This window comes from Ascaphus truei, chromosome 21, assembly GCF_040206685.1.
Source record: "Ascaphus truei isolate aAscTru1 chromosome 21, aAscTru1.hap1, whole genome shotgun sequence".
Taxonomy (NCBI): Eukaryota; Metazoa; Chordata; class Amphibia; order Anura; family Ascaphidae; genus Ascaphus; species Ascaphus truei.
The window spans coordinates 5,505,891-5,524,755 of NC_134503.1; the positions used below are offsets into that span (position 1 = coordinate 5,505,891).

At 50.3% G+C, this 18,865-nt stretch overlaps 1 protein-coding gene across 1 annotated transcript in view; it reads left to right on the plus strand.

Annotated features, from left to right (window-relative positions):
• NCS1 (neuronal calcium sensor 1) overlaps positions 1-18,150 on the plus strand; it is a 33,892-nt gene extending 15,742 nt beyond the window's left edge. Inside the window, exons 3-8 of the mRNA XM_075578691.1 lie at positions 4,877-5,015; positions 5,530-5,608; positions 12,865-12,953; positions 14,556-14,633; positions 15,118-15,238; positions 17,445-18,150. Coding sequence (XP_075434806.1) covers positions 4,877-5,015; positions 5,530-5,608; positions 12,865-12,953; positions 14,556-14,633; positions 15,118-15,216 — 484 coding nt within the window. The 3' untranslated portion in view covers positions 15,217-15,238; positions 17,445-18,150. The remainder of the gene's footprint in view (positions 1-4,876; positions 5,016-5,529; positions 5,609-12,864; positions 12,954-14,555; positions 14,634-15,117; positions 15,239-17,444) is intronic.
• Positions 18,151-18,865: the final 715 nt, after the last annotated feature.

An 18,865-nucleotide genomic window follows, 5' to 3' on the forward strand; every position in this document is an offset into this window, starting at 1 on the left:
AAAATCAGAGATTCGCTGGTCATCCGCCTGCTGCAACCCCAATCTGCTCCCACCTTTCTCCTTCACGTGCAGCACGGGGGACCCAGAGACCAAGAGGATGTGGGGGAATCTCAATGCACTGCAACCTCTCTGATACCGTGTGTCAAATAGTTGTAGTCACTGAGTGATGCGAGGCAACCCATAGCCCTTTCTAGTGAGTTAAATATATATATACAACATAATAAACATAATAAATATATATATATATATATATATATATATATATATATATATATATATATATATCATAATATATATATACCGGTGTGTGTATATAATTTCTGTCCCGTCTTTTGCTTGATGTCCCCCCTCTCCCTGCACAGTTGATGTGTCACTGCTCCTGCTGCTACTGTACCTGAATGGGAAGAGAATTTCATTCACGCTGCTGACCATCTGCTTGGAGCGCTCCGTGTCCGCAGTGGCAGCTTCGCAAGAAGCATCGGCGAACTGTAGTATTGCACCGTACCCACTGCTGCACCCGTTGGCACTGCCGGCTGCTCTGGCAGCTAGGTGGTTAAATGGGATTTGGACATGTGCAGTATTACCTGTAGGGCCCGTGGGGGGGCTGTAACCAGGAAAGCCCCCTTAACTCTTGCGCTGCCAGCTGGCATTGCACGCCTGTCCGGCAGCAGACAGGTTAACGTGTACAGTGTTTGCACCTCAGGGCTTCCTCACTGTGCCTCCTCTCTCCTGGCTGTGGGGATGTGCTTGTGCCAGGCAGTGAAGGGGTGAAATCTCTCTCATTAAGCGAGGGGGGGGGGGTGGAGGGGGGGGGATCGTTGCAGAAAGCACTAGTGAAGCTTCTTTGAAGAGATAATGGTTCTCTTCCCAGGGCTGCAGATCACAGCTGTGTTTACTGATAACGTGTGATCTCTGCGCCTCCACCACAAATCCCTTCTATCTGGTCCTCCCTCTGCACTCTCCCTTCTCCATCACTCGCTGTGCTTCCTCTCATGGATATATATGCACACAGGGACCGTGTCACACGCGCACACACACTCACATGTTCAGCACGGGTTTTGTACTCTGACACACACACACACACACACACACACACACACACACACACACACACACACACACACACACACACACACACACACACTTAAAGGAACACTTCCACCAAGATTATTTACATGAATGGAGCAGGAGGTCTTTGGAGGGGAACCCCCAGCTTCCCACCTATGTATAAAAAAAGGGGGTTCATGATTGTACAGCTCCTTCAAAGGCCTGTCTTTGAATGCATGTACTCTTAAATATCTGTATATAGATTCATATACAGACACATGTAATATATACATAGATACACCGTCTGATTCATATACAGACATGTAATATATACTCAGATACACTGTCTGTAATATATACACAGATACACCGTCTGATTCATATACAGACAAATGTAATATATACACAGATACACCGTCTGATTCATATACAGACACATGTAATATATACACAGATACACCGTCTGATTCATATACAGACATGTAATATATACTCAGATACACTGTCTGTAATATATACACAGATACACCGTCTGATTCATATACAGACACATGTAATATATACACAGATATACCGTCTGCTTCATATACAGACGCACATTGTAATATATACACAGATACACCGTCTGATTCATATACAGACGCACATTGTAATATATACACAGATACACCGTCTGATTCATATACAGACACATGTAATATATACACAGATACACCGTCTGATTCATATACAGACGCACATTGTAATATATACACAGATACACCGTCTGATTCATATACAGACGCACAATGTAATATATACATAGATACATCGTCTGATTCATATACAGACGCACATTGTAATATATACACAGATACACCGTCTGTAATATATACACAGATACACCGTCTGATTCATATACAGACGCACATTGTAATATATACACAGATACACCGTCTGATTCATATACAGACGCACATTGTAATATATACACAGATACACCGTCTGATTCATATACAGACACATTGTAATATATACACAGATACACCGTCTGATTCATATACAGACACATTGTAATATATACACAGATACACCGTCTGTAATATATACACAGATACACCGTCTGATTCATATACAGACACATTGTAATATATACACAGATACACCGTCTGATTCATATACAGACACATTGTAATATATACACAGATACACCGTCTGTAATATATACACAGATACACCGTCTGATTCATATACAGACACATTGTAATATATACACAGATACACCGTCTGATTCATATACAGACACATATAATATATACACAGATACACTGTCTGATTCATATGCAGACGCACATTGTAATATATACACAGATACACCGTCTGATTCATATGCAGACGCACATTGTAATATATACACAGATACACCGTCTGATTCATATACAGACGCACATTGTAATATATACACAGATACACCGTCTGATTCATATACAGACGCACATTGTAATATATACACAGATACACCGTCTGATTCATATACAGACACATTGTAATATATACACAGATACACCGTCTGATTCATATACAGACACATTGTAATATATACACAGATACACCATCTGTAATATATACACAGATACACCGTCTGATTCATATACAGACACATATAATATATACACAGATACACCGTCTGTAATATATACACAGATACACCGTCTGATTCATATACAGACACATATAATATATACACAGATACACCGTCTGATTCATATACAGACGCACATTGTAATATATACACAGATACACCGTCTGATTCATATACAGACACATTGTAATATATACACAGATACACCGTCTGATTCATATACAGACACATTGTAATATATACACAGATACACCGTCTGTAATATATACACAGATACACCGTCTGATTCATATACAGACACATATAATATATACACAGATACACCGTCTGTAATATATACACAGATACACCGTCTGTAATATATACACAGATACACCGTCTGATTCATATACAGACACATATAATATATACACAGATACACCGTCTGTAATATATACACAGATACACCGTCTGATTCATATACAGACACATATAATATATACACAGATACACCGTCTGATTCATATACAGACGCACATTGTAATATATACACAGATACACCGTCTGATTCATATACAGACACATTGTAATATATACACAGATACACCGTCTGATTCATATACAGACACATTGTAATATATACACAGATACACCGTCTGTAATATATACACAGATACACCGTCTGATTCATATACAGACACATATAATATATACACAGATACACCGTCTGTAATATATACACAGATACACCGTCTGTAATATATACACAGATACACTGTCTGATTCATATACAGACACATGTAATATATACACAGATACACCGTCTGATTCATATGCAGACGCACATTGTAATATATACACAGATACACCGTCTGATTCATATACAGACACGCAGTGGGGGAGGGGGAAGTGAGGGGGACAGGGAGAAGTGAGGGGGACAGGGAGAAGTGAGGGGGCAGGGAGAAGTGAGGGGGACGGCAGGGAGAAGTGAGGCGGGGACAGGGACAAGTGAGGCGGGGGCAGGGAGAAGTGAGGCGGGGGCAGGGAGAAGTGAGGCGGGGGCAGGGAGAAGTGGGGGGGGGCAGGGAGAAGTGAGGGGGGCAGGGAGAAGTGAGGGGGACGGCAGGGAGAAGTGAGGGGGACGGCAGGGAGAAGTGAGGCGTGGACAGGGAGAAGTGAGGCGGGGCAGGGAGAAGTGAGGCGGGGCAGGGAGAAGTGAGGGGGCAGGGAGAAGTGAGGGGGCAGGGAGAAGTGCGGTTAGGGGGGAGGAGGGGAGAAGTGGGGGAGAGGGGGAGGGAGAAGTGGGGGGGGGAGGGAGAAGTGGGGGGGGGGGAGGGAGTAGAGGGAGAAGTGAGGGGGGAGGGTGGTGAGGTTGAAGGGGGGAGGGAGAAGTGTGGGGGGAGGGGGAAGAGGCAGGATGGTCCCTGAGATCAAGGGGCAGTTTTTTTTTTTGTCTATGTTCGGAAATTGGATACATTATATTTTTAATTCTTGAGTTATTACAATTCTCCAAGCAAGTCAGCCACTGCGTGTTGGCTCGGTTTCTGGCACGTGACATCATAATGCACATAGCCTGGTGGCAGATAAGGAGAGTCCGATAGCTACAAAGAAAGAAAGAGAGGAAATCAAGCAGGCACAGGAGGAGAAAGGAGAGAGAGGCGAAATAATTGGGGACATCATAAGCTATTAAAGGACAGTGATGGGAGGGAGAGAGAAGAGGAGAAGGAAAGAGAAGAGGGGGAGAGAATGAAGGGGGCAAGGCTCTAAAGGAGGAGGAGGAGGAGGAGGAGGAGGGATGAGGTTGGTTGCTTACAATTTTGAGTAACGCATTTTCAGCTAGTAGAGTAATAATAGAGTAATAATCTGCAGGCCTGTTTTCAGAAAGAGGAGCTTAGTACCCCGGTGAGGTGTATTCCTAGCAACAACAGCCTGTAAGATTAGTTATTAACATGTTTAATAAGTAACCTCCCCGTGCGCAGCCTCAGCACCTCTCCTCCCCGTGCGCAGCCTCAGCACCTCTCCTCCCCATGCGCAGCCTCAGCACCTCTCATCCCCGTGCGCAGCCTCAGCACCTCTCCTCCCCGTGCGCAGCCTCAGCACCTCTCCTCCCCGTGCGCAGCCTCAGCACCTCTCCTCCCCGTGCGCAGCCTCAGCACCTCTCCTCCCCGTGCGCAGCCTCAGCACCTCTCCTCCCCGTGCGCAGCCTCAGCACCTCTCCTCCCCGTGCAGGTATAAGGGCTTTATTAAGGACTGCCCCAGCGGTCAGCTCGATGCTGCCGGATTCCAGAAGATTTACAAACAGTTCTTCCCCTTCGGAGATCCCACCAAGTTCGCCACTTTCGTCTTCAATGTTTTCGACGAGAACAAAGTAAGTCGGAGACCGGGTTCCCCCTAGGCCCCGTCTCCACCATAGGATCCTTCCTCATACCTCTGTTTTCCCCTCTGGGGTCAGGGTGAGTTAATATTAAACCCCCTCACCGTAAGACCAGGGATTTAAATCTCCCCGTGGAGTGTTCTCTTGTCCCATTGTGCAGCGCAGAGCTGCTGTGCCCCAGAACTACACAGAGTGCTTTAAATCTTCCCGTTTGTTTGCTAATTTACAGTGTAGTTATGTTATTAGGTAACTGACCATTTAACCAGTAGCTAAACATGCATTTTAGATTGTAAGTTCCCTGGGGCAGTTTGCCTTGTCATCAATGTTATTGTCCTCCCTGCCACATTGTACTGTGCTACAGAGTATGAAGGTGCCACACTAATAAAAAGATGATGATAATACAACGGTAAATAAAAGGGTACATACAAGATTCAGGGATTGATAAAGATGCTCCGTACGCGTGTCCTGGTGATGTGAAGTGTTGTGTCACTCTCGTCCATCTCTGCAGGACGGGCGCATTGAGTTTGCAGAGTTTATCCAGGCCCTGTCCGTCACTTCCCGTGGGACACTGGACGAGAAGCTACGCTGTAAGTCATGCTTGAAAAACGCTGTAACGTTGCTCTAGGTCGTTGATGGTGCAACAAGCGATCCTCAGGGGCTTCACCTGTGGCCCCTAACTGCTGAACGCCCAGAGCAGCTCGTGCAGAGGGAGCAGAGATGTTTCTGTCGTGGAATGTAGTTTCTCCACACTCACTTAGCTGCTTAATGACTGTGTGCAGATACATACAGTACTGCCCGCTCCTCTCCTGCGCTGATAAATACAGTACTGCCCGCTCCTCTCCTGCGCTGATAAATACAGTACTGCCCGCTCCTCTCCTGCGCTGATAAATACTGTACTGCCCGCTCCTCTCCTGCGCTGATAAATACAGTACTGCCCGCTCCTCTCCTGCGCTGATAAATACAGTACTGCCCGCTCCTCTCCTGCGCTGATAAATACAGTACTGCCCGCGCCTCTCCTGTGCTGATACATACAGTACTGCCCGCTCCTCTCCTGCGCTGATAAATACAGTACTGCCCTCTCCTGCGCTGATACATACAGTACTGCCCGCTCCTCTCCTGCGCTGATACATACAGTACTGCCCGCTCCTCTCCTGCGCTGATAAATACAGTACTGCCCTCTCCTGCGCTGATACATACAGTACTGCCCGCTCCTCTCCTGCGCTGATAAATACAGTACTGCCCGCTCCTGCGCTGATACATACAGTACTGCCCGCTCCTCTCCTGCGCTGATAAATACAGTACTGCCCGCTCCTGCGCTGATACATACAGTACTGCCCGCTCCTCTCCTGTGCTGATACATACAGTACTGCCCGCTCCTCTCCTGCGCTGATAAATACAGTACTGCCCGCTCCTGCGCTGATAAATACAGTACTGCCCGCTCCTCTCCTGCGCTGATAAATACAGTACTGCCCGCTCCTGCGCTGATACATACAGTACTGCCCGCTCCTCTCCTGTGCTGATACATACAGTACTGCCCGCTCCTCTCCTGCGCTGATAAATACAGTACTGCTTGCTCCTCTCCTGTGCTGATACATACAGTACTGCCCGCTCCTCTCCTGCGCTGATACATACAGTACTGCCCGCTCCTCTCCTGCGCTGATACATACAGTACTGCCCGCTCCTCTCCTGCGCTGATACATACAGTACTGCCCGCTCCTCTCCTGTGCTGATAAATACAGTACTGCCCACTCCTCTCCTGCGCTGATACATACAGTACTGCCCGCTCCTCTCCTGTGCTGATACATACAGTACTGCCCGCTCCTCTCCTGTGCTGATACATACAGTACTGCCCGCTCCTCTCCTGTGCTGATACATACAGTACTGCCCGCTCCTCTCCTGCGCTGATACATACAGTACTGCCTGCTCCCCTCCTGCGCTGATACATACAGTACTGCCCGCTCCTCTCCTGCGCTGATAAATACAGTACTGCCCGCTCCCCTCCTGCGCTGATACATACAGTACTGCCCGCTCCTCTCCTGTGCTGATACATACAGTACTGCCCGCTCCTCTCCTGTGCTGATACATACAGTACTGCCCGCTCCTCTCCTGTGCTGATACATACAGTACTGCCCGCTCCTCTCCTGCGCTGATACATACAGTACTGCCCGCTCCTCTCCTGCGCTGATAAATACAGTACTGCCCGCTCCCCTCCTGCGCTGATACATACAGTACTGCCCGCTCCTCTCCTGCGCTGATAAATACAGTACTGCCCGCTCCTCTCCTGTGCTGATACATACAGTACTGCCCGCTCCCCTCCTGCGCTGATACATACAGTACTGCCCGCTCCTCTCCTGCGCTGATAAATACAGTACTGCCCGCTCCTCTCCTGCGCTGATACATACAGTACTGCCCGCTCCTCTCCTGCGCTGATAAATACAGTACTGCCCGCTCCTCTCCTGCGCTGATAGATACAGTACTGCCCGCTCCTCTCCTGTGCTGATAAATACAGTACTGCCCACTCCTCTCCTGCGCTGATACATACAGTACTGCCCGCTCCTCTCCTGCGCTGATAAATACAGTACTGCCCGCTCCCCTCCTGCGCTGATACATACAGTACTGCCCGCTCCTCTCCTGCGCTGATATATACAGTACTGTCCGCTCCTCTCCTGCTCTGATACATACAGTACTGTCCGCTCCTCTCCTGCGCTGATACATACAGTACTGCCCGCTCCTCTCCTGCGCTGATACATACAGTACTGCCCGCTCCTCTCCTGCGCTGATAAATATAGTACTGCCCGCTCCTCTCCTGCGCTGATACATACAGTACTGCCCGCTCCTCTCCTGCGCTGATACATACAGTACTGCCCGCTCCTCTCCTGCGCTGAGAAATATAGTACTGCCCGCTCCTCTCCTGCGCTGATACAGTACTGCCCGCTCCTCTCCTGCGCTGATACATACAGTACTGCCCGCTCCTCTCCTGCGCTGATAAATACAGTACTGCCCACTCCTCTCCTGCGCTGATAAATACAGTACTGCCGCTCCTATCCTGCGCTGATAAATACAGTACTGCCGCTCCTATCCTGCGCTGATAAATACAGTACTGCCCGCTCCTCTCCTGCGCTGATAAATACAGTACTGCCCGCTCCTCTCCTGTGCTGATAAATACAGTACTGCCCGCTCCTCTCCTGCGCTGATACATACAGTACTGCCCGCTCCTCTCCTGTGCTGATAAATACAGTACTGCCGCTCCTATCCTGCGCTGATAAATACAGTACTGCCCGCTCCTCTCCTGCGCTGATAAATACAGTACTGCCCGCTCCTCTCCTGCGCTGATAAATACAGTACTGCCCGCTCCTCTCCTGCGCTGATAAATACAGTACTGCCCGCTCCCCTCCTGCGCTGATAAATACAGTACTGCCCGCTCCTCTCCTGCGTTGATACATACAGTACTGCCCGCTCCTCTCCTGCGTTGATACATACAGTACTGCCCGCTCCTGCGCTGATACATACAGTACTGCCCGCTCCGCTCCTGTGCTGATAAATACAGTACTGCCCGCTCCTCTCTTGCACTGATAAATACAGTACTGCCCGCTCCTCTCCTGCACTGATAAATACAGTACTGCCCGCTCCACTCCTGCGCTGATAAATACAGTACTGCCCGCTCCACTCCTGCGCTGATAAATACGGTACTGCCCGCTCCTCTCCTGCGCTGATAAATACGGTACTGCCCGCTCCTCTCCTGCACTGATAAATACGGTACTGCCCGCTCCTCTCCTGCGCTGATAAATACGGTACTGCCCGCTTCTCTCCTGCACTGATAAATACGGTACTGCCCGCTCCTCTCCTGCACTGATAAATACGGTACTGCCCGCTCCTCTCCTGCACTGATAAATACAGTACTGCCCGCTCCTCTCTTGCACTGATAAATACAGTACTGCCCGCTCCTCTCCTGCACTGATAAATACAGTACTGCCCACTCCTCTCCTGCGCTGATAAATACAGTACTGCCCGCTCCCCTCCTCCGCTGATACATACAGTACTGCTCGCTCCTCTCCTGCGCTGATAAATACAGTACTGCCCGCTCCTCTCCTGCGCTGATAAATACAGTACTGCCCGCTCCTCTCCTGTGCTGATAAATACAGTACTGCCCGCTCCCATCCTGCACTGATACATACAGTACTGCTCGCTCCTCTCCTGCGCTGATAAATACAGTACTGCCCGCTCCTCTCCTGCGCTGATAAATACAGTACTGCCCGCTCCTCTCCTGTGCTGATAAATACAGTACTGCCCGCTCCCCTCCTCCGCTGATACATACAGTACTGCTCGCTCCCCTCCTCCGCTGATACATACAGTACTGCCCGCTCCTCTCCTGTGCTGATAAATACAGTACTGCCCGCTCCACTCCTGCGCTGATAAATACGGTACTGCCCGCTCCTCTCCTGCGCTGATAAATACGGTACTGCCCGCTCCTCTCCTGCACTGATAAATACGGTACTGCCCGCTCCTCTCCTGCGCTGATAAATACGGTACTGCCCGCTCCTCTCCTGCACTGATAAATACGGTACTGCCCGCTCCTCTCCTGCACTGATAAATACGGTACTGCCCGCTCCTCTCCTGCACTGATAAATACAGTACTGCCCGCTCCTCTCTTGCACTGATAAATACAGTACTGCCCGCTCCTCTCCTGCACTGATAAATACAGTACTGCCCGCTCCTCTCCTGCGCTGATAAATACAGTACTGCCCGCTCCTCTCCTGCGCTGATACATACAGTACTGCTCGCTCCTCTCCTGCGCTGATAAATACAGTACTGCCCGCTCCTCTCCTGCGCTGATAAATACAGTACTGCCCGCTCCTCTCCTGTGCTGATAAATACAGTACTGCCCGCTCCCATCCTGCACTGATACATACAGTACTGCCCGCACCCCTCCTGCGCTGATACATACAGTACTGCCCGCTCCTCTCCTGCGCTGATAAATACAGTACTGCCCGCTGCTCTCCTGCGCTGATAAATACAGTACTGCCCGCTCCCCTCCTGTGCTGATAAATACAGTACTGCCCGCTCCCCTCCTGCGCTGATACATACAGTACTGCCCGCTCCTCCTGCGCTGATACATACAGTACTGCCCGCTCCTCTCCTGCGCTGATAAATACAGTACTGCCCGCTGCTCTCCTGCGCTGATAAATACAGTACTGCCCGCTCCCCTCCTGTGCTGATAAATACAGTACTGCCCGCTCCCCTCCTGCGCTGATAAATACAGTACTGCCCGCTCCTCTACTGTGCTGATACATACAGTACTGCCCGCTCCTCTCCTGTGCTGATACATACAGTACTGCCCGCTCCCCTCCTGCACCGATACATACAGTACTGCCCGCTCCTCTCCTGCGCTGATACATACAGTACTGCCCGCTCCTCTCCTGCGCTGATAAATACAGTACTGCCCGCTCCTCTCCTGTGCTGATACATACAGTACTGCCCGCTCCTCTCCTGCGCTGATACATACAGTACTGCCCGCTCCTCTCCTGCGCTGATACATACAGTACTGCCCGCTCCTCTCCTGCACTGATACATACAGTACTGCCCGCTCCTCTCCTGTGCTGATAAATACAGTACTGCCCGCTCCTCTCCTGTGCTGATAAATACTGTACTGCCCGCTCCTCTCCTGCGCTGATACATACAGTACTGCCCGCTCCTCTCCTGCGCTGATACATACAGTACTGCCTGCTCCTCTCCTGTGCTGATACATACAATACTGCCCGCTCCTCTCCTGTGCTGATAAATACAGTACTGCCCGCTCCTCTCCTGTGCTGATAAATACTGTACTGCCCGCTCCTCTCCTGCGCTGATAAATACAGTACTGCCCTGCCCTCTCCTGCGCTGATAAATACAGTACTGCCCGCTCCTCTCCTGCGCTGATACATACAGTACTGCCCGCTACTCTCCTGCGCTGATACATACAGTACTGTCCGCTCCTCTCCTGCGCTGATACATACAGTACTGCCCGCTCCTCTCCTGCGCTGATACATACAGTACTGCCCGCTCCTCTCCTGCGCTGATACATACAGTACTGCCCGCTCCTCTCCTGCGCTGATAAATACAGTACTGCCCGCTCCTCTCCTGTGCTGATACATACAGTACTGCCCGCTCCTGCGCTGATACATACAGTACTGCCCGCTCCTCTCCTGTGCTGATACATACAGTACTGCCCGCTCCTCTCCTGTGCTGATACATACAGTACTGCCCACTCGTGCGCTGATACATACAGTACTGCCCGCTCCTCTCCTGCGCTAATAAATACAGTACTGCCCGCTCCTCTCCTGCGCTGAACATACAGTACTGCCCGCTCCTCTCCCGCGCTGATACATACAGTACTGCCCGCTCCTCTCCTGCGCTGATAAATACAGTACTGCCCGCTCCTCTCCCGCGCTGATACATACAGTACTACCCGCTCCTCTCCTGCGCTGATAAATACAGTACTGCCCGCTCCTCTCCTGTGCTGATACATACAGTACTGCCCGCTCCTGCGCTGATACATACAGTACTGCCCGCTCCTCTCCTGTGCTGATACATACAGTACTGCCCGCTCCTCTCCTGCGCTGATAAATACAGTACTGCCCGCTCCTCTCCTGCGCTGATACATACAGTACTGCCCGCTCCTGCGCTGATACATACAGTACTGCCCGCTCCTCTCCTGTGCTGATACATACAGTACTGCCCGCTCCTCTCCTGCGCTGATACATACAGTACTGCCCGCTCCTCTCCTGTGCTAATCACAGCGAGACAGTATTAATCAGCGTACCAAAAGTGTGTATGTATATATATATATATCTATCCCTTTTGAGGGCTCACGTTCCACATGAATATATAATGCTCTGGGTGCTGTGTCCCAGGCAGAGAGCTCAGACCTGCACAGCCCTGACTGACTAAATACCGATAATGACGGATATGTGTTTCCTGCAAACGTTGCCGCATCTGCGCACACTTACAGCTGACACAACCCGTAACCCCTTCTCCGCTTCCGAAGCGACGCAACGTGACGGGGTTAATGTAAGGTGTATAAGGCAAAAGACACGGATGCCCAATGCTACAGCCAATGGACAAAACATATATGGTAATAAGTGTAAAGTTTAAATACTTCAATAATAATAATTACTTGGTTATGGAAAGAACCATAGTAGATCCTGTTCTTGCAGTAAAGTGAAAAGACCTCCCAAGTTAAAGAGGTGGGGAGGGGTGAGCTCTGGGGGGTGCTGCCACCTACCTCCATACAACTTTCCCCTCATACAGAGGTAAAGGGAAGGGTCACAGTGTAGTGTAGGACCTGCCTTCATTTTGGTTATACCTTGACGTGGTATGAAGGCTTACGACGCTTTGGCCAAAGGGTTTACCTAAATAACCCAAGTAATTATTATTGAAGGATTTAAACCTTATACTTATTACCAGTGGTTGACAAATCACCCAAAAATCTACTCGCCGAACCAAAAAAAATCTACTCGCCACCTGGTCCCGCCCCCAATCCCGCCCTGCTTGGGCAGCCACGAGGAGGTCGCCACGGGGTCAAATCCAGTCGCCACGGGCCTGTAGGTGAATGGATTTGTCGAACACTGCTTATTACCATATATGTTTTGTCATATTGGATGTAGCATTGGGCACCCCTGCCTTTTGTTGTATACATTTGCCACGCTCAGTAGCGCTGTTTTTGACATATATTCATGATGTGGTGGGTGTAGGAGTTTGAGCTAGCTGGGAATGTGTATGTTAAGGTGTATAAGGTGTGACCGTGTAGTGGGGTGAGCTGTGTATCTGCTTCGCCTACCCACGTGCCCGCTCTGCTTTTCCGCAGGGGCGTTTAAGCTGTACGACCTGGACAATGATGGGTACATCACACGCAATGAGATGCTGGACATTGTCGATGCCATTTATCAGATGGTGGTGAGTTGCGGTTAATTAGGGACACAGAAAGAGGCAGTGCGTGTGTGTGCTTGCGGTGGAGTGTGTGTACTTTCTGTGTAGTTGCTGCTGGTCTGTGTCCGGATGCTTCTGAACCTGTAAATGTAGCTGTTTCTGTGTAGCTGTGTGTATTCTTTCACTATGTATAGAATTGTGTATTTAGCTTACATTTACATGTATGTAACATGCGTGTCTCTGTGAAGGTATCTCTATGTGGTGGGGATACAGACACGCACTGTCCATGTGATGCCAAAACCATAGCACACAGCGCTCTCCCCCTCTCTATACATAATAAGCATTCTTTTTCATATAGCGTGTCTCTCCCAATGGGACATAAAGCGCGTCACAGTTACAGTACAGAGCGCAGGACGCAGCACGTAGGAATGTTACAGGCACAGGTCCCTGCCCCGCGGAGCTTACAATCTATGTTTTTGGTGCCTGAGGCACAGGGAGATAAAGTGATTTGCCCAAGGTCACAAGGAGCCGACACCGGCATTAGAACCAGGTTCCCCGGCGTCACACTCGGTGTCACTGTTATCAGAATTTGTGTCAAAACTCAGATGCTCCCTGCCTCCCTCAGCCTCCCTGCCTCCCTGCCTCCCTCAGCCTCCCTGCCTCCCTCAGCCTCCCTGCCTCCCTCAGCCTCCCTCAGCCTCCCTGCCTCCCTCAGCCTCCCTGCCTCCCTCAGCCTCCCTCAGCCTCCCTGCCTCCCTCAGCCTCCCTGCCTCCCTCAGCCTCCCTCAGCCTCCCTCAGCCTCCCTGCCTCCCTCAGCCTCCCTGCCTCCCTCAGCCTCCCTCAGCCTTATACATAAATATAGATTGTACACTCTTCAGGGACTAACTCCCTTTTCTACGGTTTATTTTGTGCTCGAAGCGCGTATTCCCATCATGCATTGTGTGTTACACCTTTGTTATATTGTTCCTTCTATAACTGCTGTGAAACACGATAAAAATATAAGGTACGTACCTCTCTCTCCCCCCCTCTCTCACTCGCTCTCTATCCCTCTCTCTCTCCCCCTCTCTCTCTCCCCCTCTCTCTCTATCTCTATCTCTCTATCTCCCTCTATCCCTCTCTCTCTATCCCCCTCTATCTCTATCCCTCTCTCTCTCCCCCTCTCTATCCCTATCTCTCCCTCCCTCCCTCTCCCCTCCCTCTCTCTCTATCCCTCTCTCTCTATCCCTATCTCTCCCTCCCTCTCCCCTCCCTCTCTCTCTCTCTATCCCTCTCTCTCTCCCCCTCTCTCTCTCCCCCTCTCTCTCTCCCCCTCTCTCTCTCCCCCTCTCTCTATCCCTCACTCTCTATCCCTCTCTCTCCCCCTCCCTCTCGCTCTCCCCCTCCCTCTACCCTCCCTCTCTATCCCTCTCTCTATCCCTCTCTCTATCCCTCGCTCTCTATCCCTCGCTCTCTATCCCTCGCTCTCTATCCCTCTCTCTCTATCCCTCTCTCTATCCCTCTCTCCCCCTCCCTCTCTCCCCCTCCCTCCCTCTCTCCCCTCTCTCTCCCCTCTCCCTCCCTCTCTCCTCTCTCCCCTCTCCCTCTCCCTCCCTCTCTCCCCTCTCTCTCCCCCTCCCTCTCTCTCCCAGGGGAACACTGTGGAGTTGCCTGAAGAAGAGAACACTCCGGAGAAGCGAGTTGATCGGATTTTTGCAATGATGGACAAGGTGAGGAGGGGGAGTCCGTGTTGCAGCGGGTGCTGTAATGGGCAGTAAGCGAGCAGAGCAACAGGAGACGGGACACGTGATGGGGAAAGATATGACTGATTCTCCAGGGACCTGCAGCTCTGCCAGCAAAGGAGTTAATACAAGTAGTTGAGATATCGGCTTTAATAGGGAAGAGTACTCTCTGACCCTCAAGGGCCAACAACAGGTCAGGTATTTAGGATACCCCTGCTTCAGCACAGGTGGCTCAATCAGTGGCTCAGTCGAAGACCTGTGCTGAAACTGGGAGAGATTGAGCCACCTGTGCTGAAGCTGTGACTGAGCCACCTGTGCTGAAGCTGGGACTGATTGAGCTACCTTTGCTGAAGCAGGGATATCCAGAAAACCTGACTTGTTGGTGGCTCTTGAGGACTGCAGTTGCCCACCCCCTTGTGTAGAGATAGGGGTACGTGTTAATTCCAGTGTCACTGTTCCTCCCCCCTTACAGAATGCTGATGGCAAACTGACCCTGCAGGAGTTCCAGGAAGGATCAAAGGCGGACCCCTCAATCGTGCAAGCGCTATCTCTATATGACGGACTGGTATAGTGCCCACCCACCCCAGCAGTGTGTAAGTGGCCGGAGATAGGGATTATAGGGAACCTGGGTGATAATGAAACTGGTGAAGTCACCTAAAGGCCAGCTCCAAAATTAGATTGTAAGCTCTTTGGAACAAGTATTTAAAAATCTGCACAATGCTGCACAGCCTATCGGAGCCATAGACATTATTATTTACTGACAGGGAAGGCACATAAGACATGGTAGCCCACTGAACATAGAAGCACAGGGTTGTATATTGACCATCACCAAACGGTGACTTCCGAGGGATTCTTTAAGATTTTATATAGCCCAGGAAGCAACTGTGCGTCCATTCTGCAGCCTCTGTGCAGGCTGTATTTATTCATTTTGGAGTTTAAAACTGGCACCGAACTTGAGCATACACTGACCAGAGAGGAGAACCGAGGCTAGATACTGACCTCTCGCACTTCCGTTTGTCTGGTACTTCCAGTGCCATAAATGACCGAATCCAATCACAAATCCAAGATGGCAGCCTCCAGTGGATAAACTGAAACTACAGCACAGTGTAATATACAGTAGAGCTGGGGTTTCCAACCTTTTCCAACATTGTACTCCACATGCTAGAAAATATTTGCTCCGGGAACCCCTAATTAATCTTATGTTTCACTCATCAGACTATCGCTAACATAAATATGTGACCGATTCCAGGCAGTGTAGTGTCCTGAGCTCGGGGAAGGGGGGGGGAACGCTTGCTTATTAAGGCCCCAAACTGCCCCTCGGTGTGTGCAGGCAGCATGGGGGGGGGGGGGGGGGGTTCTGTCACTCCCTGCGGGAGCTTCCAAAGTCACGCCCCACAATGCCGTGCTGCTGTGGATGCACAGCATTGTGGGCAGTGACTTTGGAAGCCCCTGCTGTAATTTACCGCTCTACCCCCCATGCTATGGTGCAGTTTGGGGCCTTACTAAGTGCGCAGCCCCCACACGGGCTCAGGAACCCCTATACTGCCTGGGATCCCCCATTACATTATGTATTTGTTGATGAACCCCTTGGAGGCCCCTCACACACCCCCTAGCCCCCCCTGCTGGGAATCACTATAGTATAGAGCGATAAAGTAGAGCATAGCCTGCCTTATAGTGTGAATGTGTTTCTCCACTTCCTGTAGTGTCTCCCAAGCCCCTGCTATATCTGCTAATGCAGGGTAAACACCTAAAGGAACATCCCACAGAGAACAGCTCCTCGCATTCACAGCTCGGTGTCAGTGTGAGCTGCTCAGAATAGCACTCGCAGAAAGATTTAGGTGCAACTTCCAGAGGAAGTGATTAAGCCCAAGAATCAGTGGCACACTTACGCAGTTACACAGAGCAGCCCTCCGACACCATTTAAAGGCCCAATTCTGCCCCTTTAACACCCGTTACTGCACATGTGGTGTAATAAATGAGACCCCACTAGGGGGAGCTGTAGGGCTATCGCTGTGTCTGGATAGCCAGCACACGCCCTGCATATATGCCTATTTGGTTTCGACCAATGGTTATTGCAGAATGTACACCGTTGTCACTGGCTTCAGCACCTTGGGGGTTATTCATTAAACTGCAATAGTGCCGATCGGGCAGTATCCTTGCGTTAGTGTCCCGATCGTGTCCCGATCGGGGATGTTGCAGTTTGATGAATAACACCATGGTATCTGCTATTAAATCACTGCTCCATGTTAATTGTATTTAGATGTACAGAGAAAAGTTGATACACACACCTCTTACTATACAGGGGCACACACTATACAGGGACACACACTATACAGGGACACACACCTCTTACTCCTCCTATACAGGCGCACACACCTCTTACTCCTCCTATACAGGGGCACACACTATACAGGGACACACACCTCTTACTCCTCCTATACAGGGGCACACACCTTACTCCTCCTATACAGGGGCACACTACTCTCCCTACTTAGTACAGCAGATCAAAGGAGCACCCACGCTTTAGGAACACGTACACAGCCATATTGTGTGCATGTTGGTACCGAGCTAGTTTGGGTTTGCAGAGGTGGGTCGCAGAAACAGCATTCACACGGGGCTTGAATGATACCAGTGTTTATTCTAAAGTGACCGACGTTTTAGTTTCATGAGAAAGGTCCACAAATGGGACCGAAACGTTGATCACTTAGATTGTAAGCTCTTCGGGGCAGGGACTCCTTTTACTGTGTCTAAAGTGCCTATACCTTGTGCGCTGACTTCCCTTCTCCTCTGTCTTTCCAGCTGCCCTGGGTAAGATCCTTTCTGTGCCACCAGACCATGTCAGTAACGCAGCTTGTCTCCCTCCTTCCAATCGTCACGCACCCGTCCTGCGCAGAGAAAGGACCCGCCCTCTTCTCTCCCGCCCTGATCACGCACAAACGTCCCCACCCCGGCATCATCCGACGAGCAGGAACGACGCAACCGCAGTGGCCAATACCTCTCGTTGCCAAACGCGCTTCTCTCTCTCTCTCTCTCTCTCGCAGTGCGCCATTCCCTCTCGCAGCTTGTCGTGTTCCATGCGCAAGGAAGATCCAGCCCTCTCCTCTTCCCCACGGACTGCAGGATGTCAGATCCCCAGGTTACGAGTTCCCAAGCCCTGGGCTGTTGGAATCCTTACACAGCATAGAGGGGTTGTTCCCCCCAAGCAGCGGGAAGGGGTTTACTTCACGCAGGCGATGGTTGTAGCCGGTCGTGCCGCGGTTTGGCAGCGATGGGGGTTTAAGAGACTAAACGTGAAGCTGTTCCAGCTCTAAGCGATTGTAAGAAGACAAGAGGATTCCCTTTGGGGTATTCCTGCAAGGATGGGGATAACGGAACAGGTTGGGTCTGTGTGTTCCCGGGCCCTGCAGCGCACAGCACCACATGGTTTGGTTCATTCTACATGATGCTGAATTGTGCTTTTATTGTGAATAAGTGATTTTTTTTTAATATATATATATATATAGCATATCTTTTTATTTATTGTGTCTTAATGTAGCCGTTGTGTAAAACACACAAATCATGCGGGCAGGAACACTGCATGCCACGTACGGTCTTCTTCTGTAATGCGGGCCCCCGGAACGGGTCACGGGGTGTGATAATGGGGGGTAAACGAGGGGTTTTAGCAGCGGACACATAGACTCCAGTAGGATCTGACTGATAAATAATCCGGTCCATTTACATCAGGATACAAACCAGGGTCATTTAGAGCAGCAATGCCCGGAACGGGACATTTTGGTCACAGCCGTTTTTTGCCGCGACCAAATCACCACCGGCGTCCGGACGCTGATTGCCGATCCGCCACTGGAATCCCCGCCGCCGGCTGTTTCTTATTACTGTCCCCCTTTTAGGGTAGGGGGTAAATTTAAGGGGTTTTAGTTGTTTGGGTAGGGGTTTTTTTTGTTAAGGGGCATAGGATAGGGCGTATTAGCGTAAGGGCTATGGGTAGGGGGTATTAGGGTAAGGGCTTAGGATAGGGTTTTTTTTAGGGTAGGTGGTTTTAGGGTAGGGTGTTTGGGCAATTACCTTAGCGGCAAAGTGGCCGGCGGCAAGTTCCGGCGGAAGGGTGAGTCCCGGCGAGGTGCCGGCGATCATTTAGTCGCAGCGAAAAAGCCGCGAGCAAGTGTCCTAGACCGTCCCCCAAGAAGTACGACTACCCCAATAATTATACTATCCCGCCTCCT